Source organism: Lampetra planeri, chromosome 76 (assembly GCF_965212315.1).
Source record: "Lampetra planeri chromosome 76, kcLamPlan1.2.h2, whole genome shotgun sequence".
Classification (NCBI taxonomy): domain Eukaryota; kingdom Metazoa; phylum Chordata; class Hyperoartia; order Petromyzontiformes; family Petromyzontidae; genus Lampetra; species Lampetra planeri.
In genome coordinates, this window is record NC_136181.1 from 885,200 (window position 1) to 909,978 (window position 24,779).

The following is a 24,779-nucleotide window of genomic DNA, read 5'->3' on the forward strand; positions in this document are numbered from 1 at the left end:
GGGCATTTTTGCGGAATACACCACGCCGCCGTTGACCCTGGCCATTGACCGAGCAACCCAACGTTACTACCAGCTCCCTCCGCAGGAATGTGTTAACTATAATTCAAGTGGAAGGATAAATCACTTTGGCTCTAGGGTTCTCGAATTAAGGTACTCGGTGTAGAGCAACATTGTTGCCAGGCGAGTGGTGCGCAGCGCGATACCATAGTTTAGGACACATGTAGTGTCTAGCAGGGCATTTCATAATTTGCCCGAATCTAAATTAACTGGAATACGCATACGCTAATTTGAATAACACTACGAGTTAACAATACATCTAAATTGTATATATAAAGCCATTGTAAAAGAACGGAGAAGCATATTTTTATCACGCATATATTAATAATTATTCACTTGTGACACCACTAATGAATGCTTACATGTGTAGTGGGTATAAATACACTCTCAGCCAAGTATTGGAGACAACACGTGTATTACTAACACACAAAAGGGGTAACGGCCCCTTCACCCGGTTAGCTAGGTGGTAACCCACCGGACCTTGCTAACCTAACACACGCTACCGCATAAGTCCTACTACCCCCCTACTCGAGTCCGGGTCCCCATGTAGAGTCTCTTCCGGCTCGGGTGTTGAGTCTCCACCGCAGTCCACACTGCTTCTCTCCCCTCCGGGCCCCGCCCTCAGCCCCGTGTCCCTATTCGGGCTCCCGAGTCCCGCTCATCCCCCGGCATGGGGTCCCTTTGCCCTGGGGCAGGTACTGTCCGCACCCCACCCTGACAGGGCGGGTACCGTACGCACCCCACCCTGGCAGTATGTCGCGTGGCGTGCCTTGGCCCGGTAAGTTGCACACCCGGTGACACGCGACTATGTCGCTACACATGTTTTAAAATCTGTGGAATTTCAAATGTTTGCCAGCTTGAAGATTAAAACTACATTAAAGACAAAGCGGTTTACTGTCAAGGAATATTTTCTAGATAGGCATGAACTTGGTCTGTGTGACTGGATGGGTTACAAACAGTGTGAGCTTAACGGGAGGGACACATGGTATTAGTACTAGGATTGTTAAAACCATTTTTATTAACAGTAACAACTTCTAAAAAAATGTAAAGGAAACTTTTACCGTTTTTTCTGCACCTATCTACAGCAATAAACAATAGTTTGATCTTTTCAGCTGAGAAACGACTGGACCTGCCATGGTGTAGTGTTTAGCACACTACACTTGCAATACAGAGAGCACACTGGTTTTATTACATCTCCCGGGGAAGCCTTTTAAATAATGTTGAACTGATTTCGCACCATACATAGCCAACCATGCTAATTGCCTCTGTGTGCCCAGCAGTATCAATTGTTTCATCCCAATTAGTTGAACGATAGGTCGTATGTGTTTGTGAGGTCTTCCAATATGTCTGGACAGCATAGAAGAGGTGACCAAATTGTCCTAAAGGACTCTTCTGCCAGCAGAGGCTTGAGTAAGCAAGCAAGCAAAAGCATGGTTGAACTTAACATTTTAAATGCTAAACAAGAGTAAATGTAACCATGCATCGGTTTTGGCCACCGTACTATTTTTACGTTTGCACATGTCAATCGGTATCTTCATTTTTACTAAAATTCCACGGGAAATAATGACAAGATTCTGATTTTGGAACCAGTAATTCAATCTGAAAAGGGTCAAAAGTTTACCAAATTATCGTTTAAACAACCCTAGTCAGTACCCATCGTAACAAAGTGAATGAGTGGGAGAAAATATGGTAGAGGAGAGTATGCAGAGTTACCTACATTTCTCGTACAATTTTTTTGTATAACTAATTGGCCTGTGGCCCCATCTGTGGCACTAAAGCTACGCTGCCCACTGCACGTATTTGCTTTATTTTTATTATCCTGAGATCAATAGGGGAGTTCAACTTTTAGGCCCCACCCCTTTAGGACTCAGGCCTTCCCTATTTAGGCTTTGCCCCTTCCTCTTTATAATCCAGGCCTTCCTATTTAGGATCCACTCCTACCTCTTTAGGACCCAGGCCTTCATATTTATGCCCTACTCCTTCCTCCAGACACAGGTTTGGGCTAGTTTGGGTAGTGATGGTGGAGCGTGCGTACGCAGCAGTAACAATGATAAATATAACCCTTAGAGCAATATAATAGATATAGTTTGCAAGGTTAAGCCTTTAGAGAATTTTCATACATTATTCTATATAAAGTAAAATTATGATTATTTGTGCAGTAATATGTATGTTAAACTTATTTTTCACCGTACGTAGCCAACCGCGCTAATCGGATGTAAGCACAGGATCATAGAGGATGGTGACTGTAGCTGAGGAATGTTTTTAGCCGAAATATTTACAACCTCCCAAGTAACCCCTGGTGAGAGGCCCCGGATGGGTGTGGGGTTACCAGAGGTGGGACAAAGTCATTGTTATGCAAGTCCAAGTCGAGTCGCAAGTCATCAAATTCATGACTCGAGTCTGACTCGAGTCCAAGTCACATGACTCGAGTCCACATCTCATAGGTGGGACAAAGTCATTGTTATGCAAGTCCAAGTCGAGTCGCAAGTCATCAAATTCATGACTCGAGTCTGACTCGAGTCCAAGTCACATGACTCGAGTCCACACCTCTGGGGGTTACTGATAAGACCTTGGCTGGGTGCTGTTCAGTTGGAGTTTGTCCCAGTGGAAGAGAGAGTCGCCTCAATGAGACTTTAGGCTCAGAAAGGAAAACCGTAACTGTTGTCTGTGCTTATGTACCAAACAGCTGTTGAGAGCATTCGGCCTTCTTGGAGACGGTGGGTGCAGTCCTCAATAAGAGTGCCACCTACCGACTCCACAGTCTTACTGGGGGACTTCAATGCTTATGTGGGAAACGATGGAAATACCTGGAGGCATGATTGGGAGGAATGCCCCCCCCCCTGATCTGATCCCGAATGGGAAGATGTTATTGTAATTCTGCGCTAGTCACAGAATGTCAATAACAAACACCATGTTCGAACACAAGGATGCTCATAAGCATACTTGGTACCAGAGCACCTTGGGCCGAAGGTCAATGATTGACTTGATAGCTGTATTCTCGGACCTAAGGCCGAATGTTATAGAGGCAGAGCTGTCAACTGATCACCACCTGGTGTTCAGTTGGACGCGATGCTTGGGGGACTGACCAAATAGAATTGGAAGGCCCAAACGAATAGTGTGGGTTTTTTGGGAACATCTGGTGAAATACCCCATTGAGTCCGAGTGGATGATGTTCAGGACCTAGATAATTATCGATGCAGCTGCGGAAATCTGTGGCCTGAAGGCAGTTGTAGCCTGTTATGACGGCAACCCTAGGACACACTGACGGACACCAGTGGTGAGGTAAACTGTAAAGTTGAAGAAGGTGGCTTTCCGAGCAATGCTCGGAAAGAGGTCTCCAGACTCAATTGAGAGGTGCCGGTTTGCCAAGAGGGCGGCAGTGGTAGCAGTCGTTCAAGCGAAATCCCGGGCGTGGAAGGAGTTTGGAGAAGCCATGGAAGAAGGACTACTGGGTAGCCTCAAAATGTTCTGGCATCCGATGCTTTTGGAGGGGTCGACGGGACGTGGCCCAGGCTGATCTCAGTAAGGGTGGTGTAACGTTGCACTCATATAAGGAGATAGTCGAGAAGTGGAAGCAACACTTTGAGGAGCCCTTCAACCTGGTGGACATAATCTCCTCTAAAGAGGCAGCCTTGGAAACAAATGAGGGAGTTGAATCCATCACAGCTGCTGAAGTTGCTGCAGTGGTTGAGGGCCTTCGTAGCAGAAATGCTGCTGGGGTGGATGAGGTTTTCCCAGAGATGTTGAAAAAGCTGGACAGTGTCGAAGTGTCGTGGTTAACACGCCTCTTCAATGTTGCATGGAAGGCGGGTACAGTACCTCTGGATTGGCAAACTGGGGTTGTGGTCCCCATTTTTCAGAAAGGGGAGAGCGTGCTCCAACTACAGAGGGAATACACTCCTCAGCTTCCCAGGTAAAGCCTATGCCAGTGCTGGAGAGGAGGCTATGCCCAGTGGTTGAGCCTTAGATTCAGCAGGACAATGTCAGGGTCGTGGAACACTGGATCAGCTCTTTTCTCTCTCACATATATTTGAGGGGTCATATGAGTATGTTTCTCCAGTCTACCTCTGCTTTGTAGACTTTGAGAAGGCATATGACCGTTTAAAACCCTTTGATCTTGTCCTTCCTCTCCATTGTGTATATTAAAAGTAGTCGAACCAACGGCAATCCCTATTGATGTATGGTGCCCTTTATAGGCATGCATTTAAACAATGTATTATTTGATTAATTCGCTTCCACGCAGCACTAAGGCGGTAGTTATCCGAACGGTTAAAATTATTTTTTTTCTTTCAAATTCGAAAGATTCTCTAATTAGCCTTGGCCAGTAGTCGCTAGTTTTGCACAGAACGTCAATATTATCAAAATCAATTGAGTGTCCTTGTTGGCGCGTGTGTTCTGCTACTGCTGACAGTTGTATTTGGGAGCATTTAATATTTATCTGATGTTCTTTCATTCTCATCCTGATCATTCATTCTGTTTGCCCAACATAACATTTGTCACACGTGCAGTTAACCCTGTACACACATTCTGTTGATAGCTTCAGTAATACATGTTTTGTACCATATATTAATCTGTATTTTATGTACCATGCCAAATCTGACTGATGTTTTGGTGTTCCAAACATCTGCTAGTTTATCAGTTACTCCCACAATGTACGGTATTTTGATCGTTTTAATTACTTGGGCAGTTTCAATGCTCATGTTATTGATTTGGTTATGGCATTCAATGCCCTGTTGATTTGTGCATCATTGTAACCGTTCATTTTCAGTGCTTCTATTACATGTTGAATTTCACTTCTCAGACTGTCAAAATCTGACACTTTCTTAGCTCGATGAATGAGCGTATTGATAAGAGCAGATTTCTGTGTGTGGGGTGATGGTCTCTGCATTCAGATAAGCGTCAGTATGCGTTTTATTTCAATAAACGATGTGTGTTATTTTACCATTTCGACCCTGTCCGAGCAGAATATCCAGAAATGGTAGAGTTCTGTCAGCTTCCACTTCCATGGTGAACTGGGTGGATGGGTTTTGCGAGTTGAGATGATTTAGAAATGTAGGTGTACCTTTGCCGTGTGACCAGACCACAAATGTGTCATCCACATATCTAAACCAAGCAAAAGGTTTTGCAGATGCGGCATCTGCAGTGATGTGGGTGCTGTACCGTTCCATGGTAGTAAAGCGGAAGCTGAGTTCTCGAACAAAGCTCTCGGTTTACAGGTCGATCTACATTATCATTCTCACCTATGGTCATGAGCTTTGGGTAATGACTGAAAGGTTGAGATCGTGGGTACAAAGCCAAAAATAAGGTTCCTCCGCAGGGTTCCCAGGCTCACTGTCCATGATCGGTTGAGAAGCTCGGTAAACCAGAAGAGCCTCAGAGTCGAGCCGCTGTTACTCCGGATCGAGAGGAGCCAGTTGAGGTGGTTCGTGCACCTGGTAAAGATGCCCCCAAGTAGACTCCCCCTAGAACTCTACTGGGCATGTCCCACTGGGCAAAGACCTCGGGCCGGCCCAGGACATGCTGGCAGGACTATGTCGCGCAGCTGGCCAGGGAACACCTGGGAATTCCCCAGGAAGAGCTAGAGTCCGTCACCAGGGAAAGGGAGGTCTGGACAACCCTACTCAACATACTGCCGCTGTGACCAAAACCAGGACAAGCGGATTGAGAAATTAATTAATATTTACAACACATGCAAGTTAATAAAGCACACGAGATTAAATTGTTTCTTACCAATTCGTTTTCCAGATTCCCTTTCACAAGTTTCACTCTCAGACCGGACTTTGTTTCATAAACATTGGGGTCCATTGCCACATTCGTGTCGAATTCTAAATAGCTTTCTGCCTGTTAACAGAAAGAAGTAACGTAACATTCTACTAAAATAATGATAAGGTGTTTTTAAATAATGTGCATAACTGTGCAGTGTTTTTACATTTCATCGGCTATAAACAAATACAATCTTAACCAATGCATGAATTAAAAGCATATAATTTTGTATGTATAACAAGTCAATATATTTCCAAAGCCCGGGTGTAGTCTTTAAAAATCATAATATTAACATGCAAATGTAAAAAACTAAGTTCACCTTTCATCACCATGTGATAATGCTAAAATTATATGCTTAATATAACTGTTTCCCATTGAATAGTATGGTCACTCACCTACATTTAATGATACTTACTTTGACCTTGAGAGGTGTTCTATCAGACAAATGTGGCACCTTGTTATTGTTACTACACATTCACATTATACATTTTCCAGGTTTCTCTGAAAAAAACACCTCTTGTTTTCTCAACATTTTGTCACTCACTTTAAATTGCTTTATCTTTCCTCCAATGTACTTCAATTACACTATCGGCACAATATCATAAGATAAAGAAATCAGTTGAACACGAAGGTTTTCACGACCAATATTATCCATAATGAAGAGTTTTTTTGTTAGATCGCGTAAATATAAATGCGTCGTTAACACTGCCACCACCGACACAGCCAATTAGTAAGGGTTGTCACGTAAAAAATTATAGGTTGAAAAAAAAACTCTTTATAATTGCGATTGTTATCAAATTAAATTCACACTTAAACTTTAAATATTTTAATCGAGTCCGTCTAAATGAGGACAGAGATAGTGGAATGGAGATGTCAAGAGACGAAACCAGGTGCTTCCAAACACTTTGGGGCTGCTATATTCAATTAACTTGATCCAAATTGGTCGCGATATCTGGGAACTATTTGTAGACAATTCGAGGCCCATCGCAGATGTTTTGGATTATCCAATTGTTATAACAGGCCAGGCAAATAAAGATATATAGACAGTAGCCTTGTAAATGAAAAAAGCCTGGTAATGAAAAATGTCTTCTCCAGTCCAAGGACTTTTTGACAGTCATGGCATAGAGGTGGTCACACAGGCCGGATGAAAGTTCTTGTAGGCCCTAGGCAGTTGTTTCGTAGAACTTCAGTAATACCTTTCTACAGTTGGTACTACTGCCCATGTTACTACTGCCACTGCTGCAACTCACTTGATTGTGTAAAAAAACACCATTTGAAGATGTTATTTTATATTTTTGCAATGAAAAAAGATCTTGAAAAGTTAATCTCTGCTGTTCATTTATGTCACCTTATGAAAAAAAAACGATTGACATTGACATGACTGCCTCTTTGTATATACACTGTGCATATCCTTGCTATAAATAAATATATTTATTCAAGCAGATATCTTGGTTACATTTTTTTTTATCATACACACAAAATAAAAATTTTTCGTAGACTCTTTAGTTTTCGTAGGCCCTAGGCACAGTGCTTACTGTGGCCTATTGGATAATATGACCTTGCCCAAATGGAGCATCCACTGTGAATAGCATGCAGCACTCGTAAACCAAGTTCATTTTGTTTCAGTGTATACTGAAGCAACCCTATTTGCTACATCATAGTAATCAAATAACAGAATGGCTGCAGCTTCAATGGTCCGTCTGTGAATTGGAAGACAAGGCTTGTTTGTGTACAAGAAGCCAATCTGTTTACGCTGAAAAACTCTGAGAGCCAAATGGACTGGATTTCAGCTGAGCAGGTGTATTTAGCAGGTGTATCAACAGGTGCACAGCCCATCCCAATCATTTACGTCTAATCATACGCCTGCTGATGAGGCAGTCTTCCAAAAAGTTATCAATGGGTTTGGGCTTCTGTGTGATTTAGCCAGCCACCCTGTGAAGAACTGTGGCATCCGACGAAGACCGGATGCAGGCAGTGATGAGAAGGAAGCTGCCAATATTTGGACAACAGAAAAATTAAAAGTGTGTTGTTCGGAAAAATGAAAGGAACCGAAAAAAGAGGAAGACCTAAAAGAGAATGGCTTGACACCGACATAAGAGATTGGTGCCAGAAAGATGTGGCACTACTTGAGTATATTGGCACAAGACAGAGAGGAAAGTGTAAACTGACAAAATGTGCAGTGGACATCTACAGGCTATCTGTCCATGGATCGTGACGATGATGATGACGTTTGGGACAGTGGAGTTAATATTAAATATCACCTGCAAGTGATTCATTTTCCTGAACACCTGGGCAGCCCAATCAATAATAAGGTAATGTTAGTTGATTACGTTTTCCATGGAACACCGTTGCAGTTACCCTGTTGTTGTTATTGCTGTTTCACTTTGTATTCAAAAGTGATTACACGTAAAAAGCATTTCTCACCGATTTATTTATGAGGTAAGGGAAGTCAAGTGGCATTGGTTTAGGTTGATAGCGAGCTTCTTCTCGTGCCGGTTTTTCACTCTCGGTGGTGCAAAATAAACCGCTCCCAGATGCAGGCACATCCTCTTTGCCAAATAAGACGAGGAAAAATTCTTTAATTTTTATCGCCGTTGTGTCATCTGCTGTGATCAGCCGGATGTCGCGCATTGAGGTTCCCTCTGCGTGCATATGACAAAATGCTTTGACTGCTTTTATGATCATCTGGCAATATACGGACTGTGAGAATTCAAAGTGTGCCTCAGAGTTGAGGGTAGGGATAGCAATCGACTTGCATTGCTTTTCCACGCTGCGCTCAATACTTTTAGTCACCGCTTGTTTAAACTTGTCCATCTTTTCCATTGCCAATTGATCATCCCATTTGACGCCGACCATGTTGATCAGGAACTTGCAAGGCAACATCCCCGCGCCCGTGAGTACCGCATCTCCCGCGTTGAAAGGGCCTCCGTTCGAGGCGACCTTGCGATCTCTCTCACTCTGAATGGCTGGGCCGCCCACGTCCACCAGCATCTTGGCCAGGTAACCGACGCTCTGCAGGTGCTCATCCACAGTAATGACCATCGCGTCCGCGCATTGAAGCTGCATTTTCCCTTTCTGTATGGACACCGATATTCCATTCATGGATGTCTTGTGTACGACTTCAGCATGGTTGGCCTTTTGGGATTCCTCCTCCTGCTGCTCTTCAGCTGGGTCTAAAATAATGATGACCTTGTGCGTCACTTCCAAGCTGTCCAGAAATATTGTGCCCCTTTCATGTAAAAATTTTGCACCTCCAGGTTTTTTAATGCACTTCATTTTAGACACAATGCTCGTGGAGAGGTCGTCAAAATGTTTGATGACTTCATCTTTGTCTTTAGCCTTCAGAGTAACCGTGTAGCCAATCGTTTGATCACTTTCCCCTTTTTTTATCTTGCTGATAGCTGGAAGTTGATTGGATAAATCACAGAATTTATCAATGTAATTCAGGACCCCGTTTGATCGTAACGGTATAAACACGGTTTCTGTTGAGAAATCAGAAATGAATTGCTTTATTTTCCCCCCCACGTCATTAGTGACACCTCTCAACCCTACTATGACTACTTCCTTCCCCTCCTGCTTATCACAATGTATTTTGAACGACACATCCTCTGCTCCAGCAATGGAAACATCGCCACTGTTATTTAGATTTCCTACGAAATTTTCCCAATCTGTGGAGTGTTGCTTTATGTCAAAATTATGTTCAAATTTGACTACAGTTTCAGTAATTGCATTCTCAAGAGCGCTAACTGCTGTAATCAGATTTTCATCACTTGCACCAATAACCATGATATCACCTCCAATTTCTCCAATAGTGGCCTCTATTCCATGTTTAATGAATGTATTTTGAACGAAATCTTCATGGTTCATGTGGAGGAGGAAGGATTTACGTTTTGAGGAAGCCTTCCAATACTTCTCAGAAAACTGCATCGTCAGCTGGACAAGCTTGCTATACATTTCTGCACAGTCATCCTTGGGCCCTTCTAGGACCACCGATTTCTTTCCCAAGTCCAGCTGTATCGTAACATCCGGGAATATTTGCCCTATCCGTTTGTCAAAACCATTCTGTTTTATCAAATCAAATTGTCTCTGTTTCACAACTAATTCCATTTGTTTATTGTTTTTACTTATTTCAACCTCAGACGTAAGTTTCTCATTTAAAGCAGAGAGTTGTTCCATGGCAACATTGACGTCTGATTTTAGACCGACAATATGTACTTGATTGTTTAACCTGTCTGAAGTAATCTCAATTGTGTCCTTTTCGTATTTGAGAAGTCTTGATGCAAGAACATCAAATATCTGTGAATCCACTTTCTCAGATGAGTAGGAATATTTATCAAAAAATAATTTCATTTCTTCTTGTATAGTTTTTGGCCAATTTTTTAGCACAACATAATGTGATTCACTTTTAGAGATGTCTGGTTCGATCATTAAAAGTTCCTTAGAGTCTTGGGCGGGCCACTGAAAAGTTGCTTTATTCTGCTTCAAGTGTTCCTTAAACTCGCCTGGATGCTTCACAACAAATCCCATCACGTGTGCGTCTACTTTGAGAGTCTGAGCATCCGGTAACTTCATTGCTTCTCCATCCCATGGGACCACTGCCAAAGCATACTTCTGATAGTAGCGATGGATGAGTAATGATCTATTTTTTAAACGCCATTTTTCTTGCAGGATCTTTTCGACATCTATATCAACAGTGAAACATGCATTTGGAATCGTTAGCATGGTTGGCAACATACATTTATATATACGTTATAATTACAATATTTAAAGATGTATAATACAAGCACGCGGTGTCAATGCTATATATTGGAAATTATATCATTGCCAAGGAATGAGCAACACAATTTATTGGACAGAGGGCTCATCTGCACTGCTGAGCTGTTTAGGATGATGAACAGTTTCATTAACCGCGACTCTACGTCCACAAAGGTTGCTCCTTCTGAAGAGCACTGCAAATATTTCCATCAGTTCCTTGCTAAAAATATCGATCACATGAGAGAGGGTATCTGCCCAGAAATTAGTCCTGATCCTATCTTGTACCCAAGGGCACCTCTCTTCTTTGAGGCTTTTATACCGGTCCTGCCTGCAGACCTCATACAGACTACTGCGGGGATGAAATGGACCACTTGTGATTTAGATCCCTGTCCCTCTTGGCTTCTTAAGGAATCCTTTCAGCAAGTGATCCCGATAGTGACCGAATTGGTCAACTCTTCTCTTTCAGAAGGAGTGTTCGCGGGACCCCTGAAAAAGGCTTTAGTGTGACCACTTCTAAAGAAAATGGTACTGGATGTTGATATCCTGGCTATCGTCCGATCTCCGATCTTCCCTTTTTAGGGAATATTATAGAAAGGGTAGCCATTTGGATTCAGGTTTCAGGGCCCATAATGGAACTGAGTACTCCTTGGTTTGCATAGCAGACGATCTCATCATGGCGATGGACCTGTCAGCGGCCTTTGATACAATTGATCATGGGGTTTTATTGTGGTGCCTACAGGAATTGGAGGCACTGCCTTACAGTGAAATTGATATTTTCTGCAGGGCAAGACTCAGCAGGTGGCCTTGGGTTCCTATGTGTCCCCTGCTGGACCCTCCCCCTTCCGGTATCCCCCTCAGGGGTCAGTCTTATCTCACATTTTATTCAATATCTATGTTAGGCCGCTGGGTGCTTTCATCCAGAGGCACGGGTTACAGTGCCACCAGTACACCGATGACACCCAAATATATGACTACTTCTCAGGAGACCCAGACGCAGCTCTTGCCAGCTTAACAGACTGTCTGGCATAGGTAGCTGCATTGATGCAGCAGAACTGCCTAAGATTGAATCCTGACATGACTGAGCAGATGCTTGTAGGGTCAGAGAGTCAGAGTAGTGTGCATTGTATTCTAAACGCATTGCATTTTCAATAAGATAGATAACTCTTGTAAAATATATAACTGTTGTTATATATTTTGTTTAGAGAGATAACTCTTGTTATCTTTCATTTCTTTAAAACTGCTTTTTGGGTTTAGTCTGTTGTCCTTCCGCCACATGTCCGATATATTCAACCAGCCATAATGTACGTGGTTAATACGACACGGTGGTCCGTAATAAATAACGTCACGAAGCAGGCCTTAAAAGAGCCACTGCATACGGCCCTGGAGCTGCAGGTTGCCAATATATAGAAGAACGTATCGGGTAATTGAGGATCTATTGGCCCATGACGGAGAGGGGTAGAAAAAAGGCAAGGGGGGGGGAGAGATTTATTTGGTTGCCTTCCAGTAGTCATTCTTTATTACACATTTTAGCGACTTTTTTTGAAGAGAATATTAAATAACGGAGGCATCCTTCCATGATCGCGGTCTTTGATTTCTGTGTAAGAATTTAGTCATGCCTGTATCATGTTGTTCCAACAATTGGTCCCGCTTTGTTGACAATGTGCAAAGTTACGTCATCAAAATGACACCGTCTCTGATGTAGAGGAGGAAGTTATATACGCATCACTTCAAACCATAAACTCTGTCCTCGCTGTGTGGAAAATGGGCATTTTGTGATTATATGGATGAGAAACAAATGCGGCATCATCATCTTCACCTACAATGGATCCACAACCAGATGAAGGCATCTTCAAGTGATATCGTAATCCACATAGCACGTGCACATATATGCTGATTTTTAAAAGCCTACATGTCTCTCTGGGCCTTTGGGGTGTTGTGTAATTTACAGAATAAAGCCGTTGATATGTAAAACATATACAAGTTAAAGCGAAAACTAAAATTAAGAGCCTTTCTAAAAAAAGTTATATGTGACATGACCATAGAGTAAACTCAGTCCTCGCTGTGCAACAAAAGGGACATTTATTTGAGCAGATACGATATTAAAATGCATATGAGCATCATTCATGATCAATTCACAGCTGGATGAAGGCCTCTCTAAGTGACATATCATTGACCTAGCACGTGCACTCATGCTTTTATCTCCTCAGTGGATTGGTATTAAACTAAAAAAAACTATTTTAAAATTACCAGGTAATGCCCACGGAGCTATATAGCTGAAAAATAACATAACTTTGGCCTTGTTAGCTTTGGAACACCAGTTTTAGGGCAATAAGTTGAAGATTAACAAAGTCCTGTTATAAATTGTATTTTGAAATTATTTTTTTACTTTACCAGGAACGGTCCACTGAGCTACGTAGCTCTTTTTCAGAAGCAACCTGCCTACCACAAGCGATAGCTCAACGAAGTGGCTTATCACGTGGACATGTATTGCAGCCGAATAATCTAATACGTTGATTCTAAATGTTGAGGGAAAAACTGGAGGACCTGGAGAAACATCCACGCGACCATGGGAGGAGAGAGAGACACGCAAACTCCACAAATACAGCAGGCGTCAGGGTTAGAATCGAACCCACAAACTCCTGTATACCAGGCGAGGTATTTAACATCTCGCCACGGTAACGCCTCTGTATTAGAAGGCTCAGAACCGTTTCATTATTGTGTACATATGCAAAAGTAATTGTAAAGACAAAAATAGGAGCCTTTTTGTAAAAGTACTCTTACCTTCAAAACTGCTCAAGTGTATCATTGCAGTGCTGTCTGCAGTGCTAACTTCCACCTTTTCTACTTTGACATGTTTTCGATCAAAATAAATCTCGAGATCTTCATCAGCAACCAGCTCTGGCAGATTCTCAATCTGCACGATCTTCGTGACTGGAAGTTGCACTGCCTTGATCTTAGTTTTTCTATGAGACTTTGTCTCACAGCGGCTGATGAATAGATGTACGTCTGCAGAGAGACAGAGAAAGGGGGAGTACAACATAAATATCGTTTACAGATCTCCAATAATTATTATTGTGTGCATTGCATGTAGTTTACACAACTTGTATCACTATGAGGCTTAGCCAATTAAATAAATAAATACAATGTAAGCATAATATGTGAAACACGCGATGAGGGAGTTTTTTTTTTTACAGATGCTGTGTAAATGGACACACATCGAATATGAAACGTCCCGTAACCATAACGAGAAGCCGGAAAAAAAAACAATTCGGAGACAATCGATGTTACCCTGTGTTGCGTTCTTGTGTCCGTGTGCCCTTCCACATTAAGCGACCGCTTGAGATGATCAGACAGCTTCGTGACGAATGGGCCACACTTGTGGGTCATGTGATGGCAACATTTTATTTCTAGATTTGAAGCTTTCGTGACTGCAAGGATTCATACTCTTAGGTTTTTTTCGGTAAAGTCACGTAGGAAAAAATAAAAATAAATAATAGAAATAATAATAGAAATAAAATAATAAATAACGACGTTTCGGAGGCAACACAAGCTTCCTTCATCAGGTGTAAAAAGGAACAGCAAAATAACTGTAGTGGGAGTTATTTGTGATGGGGCATTTATAGAGTAAGTGGAGGGGGGAGGAGCCAAGGGGGACGGGTGCAGGATGGAGCGGGGGGTTTAGGGTGTGGGTGGAGCCAGGAAGGTGAAGGTGGTAATAAAGGGCGGCGAAATGGACGTTGGAGGGTGGACGAGGTGCAGGATGGGGGGGGGAGCCAGGAAGGTGAAGGTGGTCCTAAAACACGGCGTCACGGATGGTGGAGGGGGGACGCAGAGCGGGGGAGAGTGGCGGTTGAGGTTAAACATGGTTAATCACATCTTTCCAATGATTGCTCAATTTGAATCCATCTTCTCGGTTGAAGTTATGTCTGTGTTTGTATATCTGTATGGCTTCATGGACAAATCTTTGGTGGTATCCAGATGGCTTGCAGAACACCTTTGTATCGGAGAAAACGATATCATGATCACCCACAGCGTTGTAACAATGATCAGCAACGGCTGAATAATTTGTTCTGCCATGTTTCAAATCTGATTTGTGGTCGCGAATTCGGTCCGAAATATGTTGTTTCGTCTCCCCGATATAGCAGTCACCGCAGGTACAACTCAATTTGTAAACATCGGGGTACTGTAAGTCAGGAATGACATCTTTTACGGATGGGATCAGATCACGGATTTTATTTACTGTACTGAATCGGACCTGGATCTTATGTTTGTTTAGAATTTTGGAGTTCTTTTTGGTCACGTATGGCAACGTGATGGTTTTTATCGAAGTTTCAGGTGGTTGTTTCTGTATGGTGGGAGAAACAGCTTGGCAGATAGTATGGTCAGAGTATCCGTTCATCTTGAGGGCCAGATGTACGTGTTTCAATTCATTGGTCAGGTGGTGTTGGTCAGAGATGCAATGAGCTCTGTGGTATAGTGTTTTGATGAGAGAATTATTTTGAGCCGGGTGGTGGTGGGAATCAGGTTTCAAGTAGGAATCTGTATGGGTGGCCTTCATGTAGGCAGAATGCCCCAAGGATCCATCAGGTCTCCTCTCAAACAGAACATCCAAGAATGGTAGTTTGCCATCTTTCTCCACTTCCATGGTGAATCTGATGGATGGGTGTCTGGAATTGATGTGGTCCAGGAAATGGTTCAATGCTGGGAGGCCATGTGGCCAAATTACGAAAGTGTCATCCACATATCTCTTCCACAGGGAAGGACGCAGGGTGGACGTCTGGATGGCGTCTGATTCAAACTTTATCATGAACACATTGGCTATCACTGGTGACAAGGGGGAGCCCATAGGTGTACCCTCATTCTATTTGTAGAAGGTGCCATTCCAGGTAAAGTAAGTGTTGGTGAGGCAATGCCTAACCAGTGCAGGTACATCCGAGTTCAGTCCATGTTGGACCAAGTCTTCAAATATTGTTAAGGTGTCAGGCACTGGGACTTTGGTAAACAGAGATACCACATCATAACTGACGAGGTTATCGTCAGGAGACAGAACCATGTCCTTGACCATTGAGACCAATTGGGTTGAGTTAAGTACTGCTGAAGAGGTCTTGCCAGTGAAGGGGAGCAGAGTATCTGATAGAAAACAGGCTAGTTTGTAGGTAGAAGAGTTGATCGTATACACTGGGTCGTAGTGGGGTGCCTTCTTTATGGATCTTGGGAAGACCATAGAATCTGGGAGGTCTTGCAGCCGAGGGTTTTAAGGAGGGACGTTTGGTTGGTTCGATTAGGGAAGTCGAACGTGATGATCTTGTTGGTTTTTGTCGTTAGGCTGTTAGTAGGATCACTTTTAATTTTGGAGTAACTACCATCATTGAGTAGGTCCAGGATTTTGTTGTTATATGAGCCTTTATCCATGATAACCGTGGCAATTCCCTTGTCGGCCGAGAGGATGGCTATATCATGTCTTTTTTTAAGTTCGCGAGTTCAGAGCGTTCGTGTTTGCTAATGTTGCTAGTGGGTTTCTTAGCATTCTTAAGAATAGTGGCTATTTCAGCTCTTGCTACGTCCATATGGATGTGTCCTATGCCTCTGAGGGCTACATCAACCTGAGAAATCACATCCTCTACTGGTATATGTTTAGGGGTGACAGCGAAATTTAGTCCTTTGGCCAGCACCTTTTTCAAAATGTCAGAAATTGGGATGTTACTCTGATTAATAACGGGTAGCATTTGAAGAGACAGCCACACCGTTTAGGCAATGACCCAACGCGTTAGCGGTACGAGCGCATGTGGGGACGGTATGGGAGGAACAGGATTAGGTGGAGATCTGGGTCACACAACGACGAGGAGAGTGTGCAGCCAGCCCCACATTAAAGACAAAGATCCCCCGTGTAGCCTTAACAGACGGTTGGGGCAAGTGCTGTTTGCAGCGAGATGTAGCACATATGAAGGCCGGCACTATGGAACACGAAAGGGTGGGTGGCCTAAATTTCGATTTAAAGCTTTTGTGACTGCAGGGATTCATCTTCTTGGTTCTTTCGGTAAAGTCACGTAGAAGGGAAGTAATAAAATAATACAAATAAAACATAATAAAATAATTCTCACGACGTTTCGGCCACAATGCAAGCAGCCGTCCTCAGGTGAAGAATGAAACACCACCAAGCTTGGAGCGTATATTTAAGCTGGGTTGGAGGGGGGAAGAAGAGCGCCTTGACAAAATAATTTGCATATCAAGAGGAATTTTGCATATCGTAGGAGGTGGGCAGGGGGTTTCAAAGTCATATTATGCCTGTGCATTATGCAGGATTAGCAGCAATCAAAGGGAGGGGGATGGGGGTAGCATTAACAAAGGGAAGGAATGTTAATAGTAAGTAGCTGCAGTTACTAAACAACCACGTAAAAATTAAAGTATAAACTACATAGTATCATCAGTATACTAAATATACTTTCCAATAAGCTGAGCTACTAACAGTAAGTAATACATTACAATTCTACGTAGCAAAAAATATAATATGCTTCCAGCTAAACTTTTTTCTCTTACATCACACTGGTCTACCCCGTACTATATACTACCATAGACAAACCCAACATTAAATTATATACTGTATTACTATACACCATTCTATACCTTCGTCTATAATATTATCCTAAGTATTATTCTACCCACCCTACTGTATACCACACTGCTGTATATTCACTATACAATTACGATACTGTATATTACCTTATACATTGTATTAAATATTACAATTTTATACTATTTATACAAGATATATAGTCAATGCCAGTGTGTGGACTGCCGTCTGAAAGTCACCGTAAACGTGAACACAATCAGTTAAGATCTTAACTGATTGTGTTCACGTTTACGGTGACTTTCAGACCGCAGTCCACTCACTGGCATTGACTCCAGGGAATGGATTCTTTGCTCCGCTGTAAGTCTCCTTTCACCACTCTCCCATTGACATATTTCGTTGCTTCCTCTTAGTATCTTTCACGCGACGGTCAATGGTATAGTGTATAGCAGATTGTATAAATAGTATAAAATTGTAATGTTTAATACAATGTATAAGGTAATATACAGTATCGTAATTGTTGGTGTTGAAAAAGGGTGGGTGGCCATCGCCACGCCCGGCCGCCTTTGTCTCCCCAGTGGCAATGTTTACTCCATACCGCACCAGGTACTCATTTTAAGTCATCCTAGGGGGGGCCCAAGACCGGTTCAGATAATTATCACTGATGGTGGCCGTCAGCACTAAATCGAACCCTGGTAACGCAGTGAGCCGACTGCTATACTACCGCTCCCCATACAATCGGGGTAGTCAAATATAGCGAAGGAGATGCGAGGGTGTCACCGGATTCTCATGGCCTGTTGACATGGCAAGAGGCCATGAGTGTTGTCCTTCCACCCGCACCTCCGATTACCATGGTTGGCTACGTATGGTGCGAAAGAAGTTCAACATACACACAAAGAGCACATAGCCTCAGGGGCAATGGGTCTAAAGACATCGGCGGTTGATAATAAGTGTGATCACAGTCTGGAAAAAACATATCTCACTCCAACTCTATTGAGTGTGGTATTATATTCTCATTAGCTGCTTAATGCTGTGTGGAAGCTACCTGGCCTGTCGCTCTTTACGAAGCTCCGGGTCTTCTTGGCTACAGTTATGCCCTTCCCTTATCTATGCTTGGGAAACGTGGAGCTACTTAAAGGAACAACTACTGGGGGTTTGGAACATTCATCCAATACATAAACAACATTTTTATTGTATGTGTAGTGGTGGTGTTGACGTGCGCCGACTGTGACAGTGATGGATCACGGGGCGGCGCGGGGTGCGGGGTTGGGCACGCGTTGTGGGCGTGGTGTGGACGCGCGCGCCGGGAGTGACAGATGATGGGGCGGTGCGGCGTGGGTGGTGAGGCACGCTGAGATGTGGGAAAACAGGATCGTAGCCAGCGCCCAGTGATTGGTCGAATAGGATGGGTGCTCGCAGCGACGTCCGCAGGTGGGGTATAAAGGAGGACGCGCGAGAGCACTCGGGGAGAAGTTACCCAGTTGAAGACCAGAAGACGGAGCTGAAGACCCCTAGTCCCGCCGTCCTTGTGGGGACCGGGGCCCTGTGTGGCTCGGAGGCGAGACTGTGGGACCCAGGGTCCGACGCCCACGTGGGTCGGGCTGGGGACCCACAGTCAAGACGGACACCCCGGGCAGGGAGTGTCCCGAGTAGCTCAGAGGCGTTAGTCGCCGAGTAGCTAAGTGGGTGCTGGTCACCCGAGTAGCTCAGTGGGCGTTAGTCGCCAGGGTAGCTAAGTGGGTGTTTGTCACCCGAGATACTAAGTGGGTGGTTGTCACCCGAGATACTAAGTGGGTGTTTGTCACCCGAGATACAAAGTAGGTGTTAGTCACCTGTGAACGAGTTTGGTAAAATAAAGAGTGTGTTACCCGTGAAGTCGTCTCCCGCCGAGTTACTACATTACAACTGGCGTCAGAAGTAAACCTGTCTTCAAGAAGTATGGACACGAGGAAGACTACCCGTACCCACGAGCGAGGTCGGGACGACGACGGCGTACCGGGGACACCAACCTCGGGAGGAGAGGACGAGGAGTTGCCGCCGATGCAGCACTTCGCGGTGATGGCCGACGCTCCGCTTGCCTCCGACACCAGCCTCCAAGACGCGCACTCCCGGTTGGCGGAGTTGCTACTCGCCGCCGCCGCTGTCTTGGCGGACATCTCCGTTCCGGCGAGCGGAAAAACGGCTGCGGGGTTGGCGGAGAAGGCGACGTTGGAGGGATCCCGCCAACAGGCGCTTCGCGCCAAAAGTCTGGAAGTTGCCGCCGTTTTTGAGGGGCCGCCATCGATTGGCGGGAAACACGGACACCACGTGGCCGGAGACCTCCGCTCAGCGCAGCCCACGTCATCAGCGCGCGCCGGAGCTCTCCATTTTGCGCCTGACAACCGAGCCGACATTTTACACAACTACAGCGGAGCGCGGGAAAATCTCTCCGACGTCGACGACGATCGGGTCCTCCAGCAAAGATTGCCCGCGCTGTCGGCGTTCAAGGCGGATGGGGGCGACTGGGGAGCCTTCCAACGAAGGTTCCTCGCTCATCAGGAGATGTCGGGGTGGTCCGACACCACTGCCCTGCGTGCGTTGCCAGCGATGCTCGACGACGACGCGCTTGCAGCCTTCACATCTGCTGCAAGGTCGTCCCGCTCTACGCTCCAGGCTGCACTACACCTGATGGCGAAGGTGTTCGGACCGCCCTCCACGTGTCGCCACCAGTTCTACGATCGGCGGAAGGTGGCTGGAGAAACGACGCTCGCCTATCGCACGGCACTGCTCGCCTTGGCGGACGCAGCTTTTCCCCGCATGGATAAGGAGGGGAAGGACGCAATGGTGACGGAGCAGCTGCTGGCGTTGGCCCACGAGTTGGGGGTCCCCATCAATGTGGCGGACGAGATGGATATCTGCTCCCTGGCGATCGCCACGAGCATTCACGCGTACGAGGTCCTCAAACGCAAGCCGGGGGTTGTCTGCAAATGGGCGGGGAACGCGGCACTGGCCGCCACGATCGCCGAACCTCGGCCAGCTGCGGATCAGGAGCAGGCCTTCGCTGCATCGCGTCCGGGGGAGTGGAGAACGGGAGGTCGTTCGCCCACACGTTCATCCCGCAAGCTGGAGCAACCGAAACCTACGACGTCCCTCGTCGTCTGCTACAACTGCGGCCTTCGGGGTCACGTCGCAGCCGGGTGCCGGGCCCCGCGTCAGCGCGCCACAGGACCACGTCGGGACGACGACCAGGCCCACAAGTCATCCCAACAAAACCCGGCAAGTCGCGGCACCTCACACGTTCGGTCCACAAACACGGCACATTCGGGTCGCCGCTTGGCGGTGGGGGGTTCGCGGCTGGGTGCCGGGGGTTCACTTCGGCGAGGGGGGTCCGTACACGGCCCGCAAGCAGTCAAGTGGTCCGAATTGGCCCACAGGATAGTGGCTGCGTCGGCCGGGTCGTCCGTGGTAACGGGGTTTATTGACGGGGTTGAGGTCCGGGTGCTTGTGGACACGGGTGCGTCGGCCACTATCATCTCGGACCTTATTTATAACATTCTTCCCGTCCAAAGTAGACCCCTTCTGCCAGTAGACGTGCCATTTTATGCGGCGAATGGGGGATCCCTGGGGATCATCGGCCAGATTCGGGCGACTATTTGCATTGGTGACATCAAATTGGCGGGCCCTATTTTTGTATCATCATCGCTGGCCGTTCCCTGTTTGCTAGGTACGGACTTTTTGTCCAAAATGCCCATCAAAATTCTTATAGATCAGGCCTGCATTGAGCTTCCGTCAGGTCGGCGGGTTGCGTTCTTGTCGAGCCCTACCAAAATACGCACAGTTTGTGCGACGGTGCAGGCGCTGGCAACTCACACTGTACGGGTGCCCCCGGGATCGCAAATGTTGGTACCCCTTCGGTTGAGGAAACCACTCGAGGTGGGTGCGGAGGCACAGGGGGTGCTGTTGGGGCCGTCTAACAGGGCCAGAAGGGGCCTCGACTTAGCGGTTGCTCAAACCATGGTGAGAGGGGACAGTGAGCCGTTCGTAATGGTCCTGAATACGGGCTCGCGGCCGGCCGTAATTGCGCAGGGAACGGTGCTGGCTCACGCCGCGCCGCTACCCGTTGAGGAACGGCTCGTGGCTCAAGCAGATTTCACTGTCGAGTCGCATCCTCCAAGTGATGAGGGGACTGAGTGGTTGGACTCGTTGTGTGCCGGTTCTGCTAACTTGTCCAAGGTGCAATTGGGAGCATTGAGGGGTTTGCTACTCGAGTTTGCTGACGTGTTCAGCAAACATAAGTACGATATCGGCTGCACTGACCTGTTGCGCCACCACATAGCTACAGGGGACGCGGCCCCTATTCGTCAGAATCCCTTCCGGCTCAGCCCAGCCGAGAAGGAGCATGTGCAATCGGCGGTTAATGATATGTTGGCGGCCGATATCATTTCGCCCTCTTCTAGTCCGTGGGGTGCTCCTATTGTCCTAGTAAAAAAACAGGACGGGTCCTTGCGGTTTTGTGTCGATTTCCGCCGCTTAAACAAAATCTCGATGGCGGATGCGTATCCGCTCCCCAGGATGGATGAGTCGCTGGATGCCTTGGCGGGAGCACAGTTTTTTTCCACACTCGATCTGCTTTCCGGATTTTGGCAATTGCCACTCGATAACGAGTCTAAACCTAAAACCGCTTTCCGGACACCTGGTGGCCTATTTGAATTCAACCGTTTGCTCATGGGCTTACATTCCGCTACCGCCACGTTCCAGAGACTCATGGAATTGGTTTTGTCGGGCCTCCAATGGGATACCTGTTTGATTTATCTCGACGATATCATCGTCTTCAGTCGGACTTTTGAGGAGCACCTCCAGCGACTGAGAGCGGTGTTCCTCAGGATGCGTTCCGCTAAGCTTAAATTTAAACCGGCTAAATGTTTTCTGCTTCGGGAATCGGTCAGGTATTTGGGCCATATCGTGAGTCGTTCAGGGATCTCGACGGACCCTGCTAAGACGCACTGCGTCAGCTCATGGCCAACGCCAACCTCGGTCACGGAGGTTCGCAGTTTCATTGGTTTCGCCTCCTATTACCGTCGTTTTGTCAAGCAGTTTGCCACCATAGCCAGGCCCCTGCACGCTTTGATGGCTAAGGGTGTGCGGTTTCACTGGGGGGCGGAAGAGGAGGCTGCGTTCTGCTCCCTTCGTGACGCCTTGGTGCAGGCTCCCCCCTTGTGTTACCCCGATTTCACACAACCGTTTTTGCTTGACACAGATGCCAGCAACACGGGTATCGGGGGGGTGCTCTCACAGGTGGTCGGGGGGGTTGAACGGGTGGTCGCCTACGGTAGTAGAGTTCTTTCCCCCGCCGAACAACGCTATTGCGTAACTCGTCGTGAATTGTTAGCGATTGTGTTTTTTACACAGCAATTCAGGCCGTATCTTTACGGCCGTCATTTTACGGTCCGTACGGACCATGCGGCTCTACAATACGCTATGCGCGTGGCACAGCCATCGGGCCAATTGTCCCGATGGTTGGAGGTCCTTCAGGACTACCAATTCACGACGATTTACCGCAAGGGATTGCGACACTCAAATGCGGACGCCTTGTCGCGGTTGCCACCGTGCACGGACTGCACATGTTTGTTGGGATCGGCGCGGTGCAAACCCCCGGTCGCCGGCACCCCGGGAGTTGCGCTCGCCGCCACTGACACCCCGGGAGTCGACGCCCCCACGGGGAGGGATTCGCTGTTGTCATTGCCCCTCATTGAGTGGGGCCGTCTCCAAATGTCCGACAGCTCCCTACTTACGCTACGTCGAAAAGTTGGCGCTCCCGAGGTAGGGGATGCGCGGGTTGGTTCCTGGGTGTGCAGACAGGGCCTTTTGATGAAGTGGGACAACATGTCCCGGCGTCACGTGCTCGTTGTGCCTGTTGCTATGCGGGGTAGGGTCGTTCTGGCAGCTCATGAACGGCTCATGCATCTGGGTTTTCACAAAACGCTCGCCCTAATCCAGCGAGACTATTATTGGCCGGGGATGGGTAACGACGTGGCGAATATTCTTAAGGGATGCGTAGGGTGCGCCAAAAGAAAACCGCCACCATTGGCAGCTAATCCACCGCTGCAATCCATTCAAGTTTCGCGCATAAACGAATTGGTTGCGTTGGACATCTTGGGGCCCTTTCCTGCTACACCAAGGGGAAATAGGTTCCTGCTGGTTGGCGTAGAATACTTCACCCGATGGCCCATGGCATGGCCACTCGCCAACCAGTCGGCTGCAGCGGTGGCGGACGCCTTCGTCCAGGGTTATGTTTTGGACAAAGGCGCCCCCGAACGCTTGCTGACGGATCAAGGAAAGAATTTTTCGAGCGTTTTGTTGCGCGAGGTGTGCGACCTGTTGGGTACAAAGAAAGTGCGTACTTCCCCCTACCACCCGCAGACTGACGGGATGGTTGAGCGTCTGAACAGGACGATTACGTCTATGTTGTGCCAACAGGTCTGCGACGATCAGGTTGATTGGGACTTACAGGTGCCGGGTGTACTCGCGGCCTATCGAATGGCCCCTCATGCGGCGACGGGGTTTTCCCCATTTTTTCTTATGTATGGGCGGGAGGCCGATCCGGCCATGGACGTCCAACTGGGGATTTCCCAGCCACGTGCAAAATCTAAATTGGCAGACCACATCAAATTTAATATCGCCAAATTGACTGAAGCGCGGGAGGCGGCGCGGTTGAATTCGCGGTCTCGGCAAATCGCGAACGAGAGATTGCATGGGCGGAGGGTGCATACGCATGATTGGAAACCAGGCGATAAGGCCTGGCTGCATTGTCCACATGCACCGTTGGCTACGTCCCCCAAGTTGTTGAGACCTTGGAGGGGACCGGTGGAAATTGTGCGGGTTGCACGACCCCAGAGTATACAGATTAAATGGGAAAAACGCCGTTGGTACGTGCACCCCTCCCGACTGAAGCCCTATGCGGCACCGTGTGACCCCGTTCTGTGCCGTAACGACCGGGCGTGTGATGTGACCGTCGACTCGGGGAGGGAGGTGTCGCAGGCTGATCCTCACGTGTCTCCACCTGACCCACCCCCAGGTGCCTCAGGCTTGGCGGCTGCTGACCGTCGGGAACCTGAAACCCGCGGCAAGCACGGGTCCTCGATGCCTGGCCGAGGTCTTCCTGATCTGCCGGCACCACCGGACGTTCAACCGCGTCTGGTGCCGTACGACGGACCGGCAAGGAGGACTCGGGCTAGGGCACAACAATTTTCGTGACGACATTTTTTTCTCGACACCGAGCTCGCCCGGTGTTCCCCTCTGCCGGGGTAATGTCCCGTTGTAGGGACGCTCGAAAAGAATGGGACGCTGCACGAGTCGAGAAGGAAGAAAAAAAAAAATTCCATTTATTTTTATTTCTGCGTACACATTGCTATTGTCACTCGCCGGATTGTATATATTGTTCTATTGTCGCGGTGGCATTGGTTGATGGTTGCGGATGGTAGTGTTCGCGTCGTGTTGTGTTGTTGCGTTAGTTGTTGTTCTTGTTGTTGTGTTGTGTTACGGGGCACACAGGGGGGTTTGTATATTTTTATAGCAGCCGGGTCGGCTGCGAGCTATGTGGTAGGGGGTGATGTAGTGGTGGTGTTGACGTGCGCCGACTGTGACAGTGATGGATCAC

General features: G+C 46.9%; 1 protein-coding gene across 3 annotated transcripts in view; it reads right to left on the minus strand.

The window, feature by feature from the left end:
• LOC144737983 (protein mono-ADP-ribosyltransferase PARP14-like) overlaps positions 1-24,779 on the minus strand; it is a 124,663-nt gene that overhangs the window by 51,556 nt on the left and 48,328 nt on the right. For all 3 annotated transcript variants that reach the window (XM_078620904.1, XM_078620903.1, XM_078620905.1), the window contains 3 exons: positions 13,357-13,581; positions 8,245-10,502; positions 5,788-5,898 (listed from right to left, as the gene is read on the minus strand). In XM_078620904.1, coding sequence (XP_078477030.1) covers positions 5,788-5,898; positions 8,245-10,502; positions 13,357-13,581 — 2,594 coding nt within the window. The remainder of the gene's footprint in view (positions 1-5,787; positions 5,899-8,244; positions 10,503-13,356; positions 13,582-24,779) is intronic.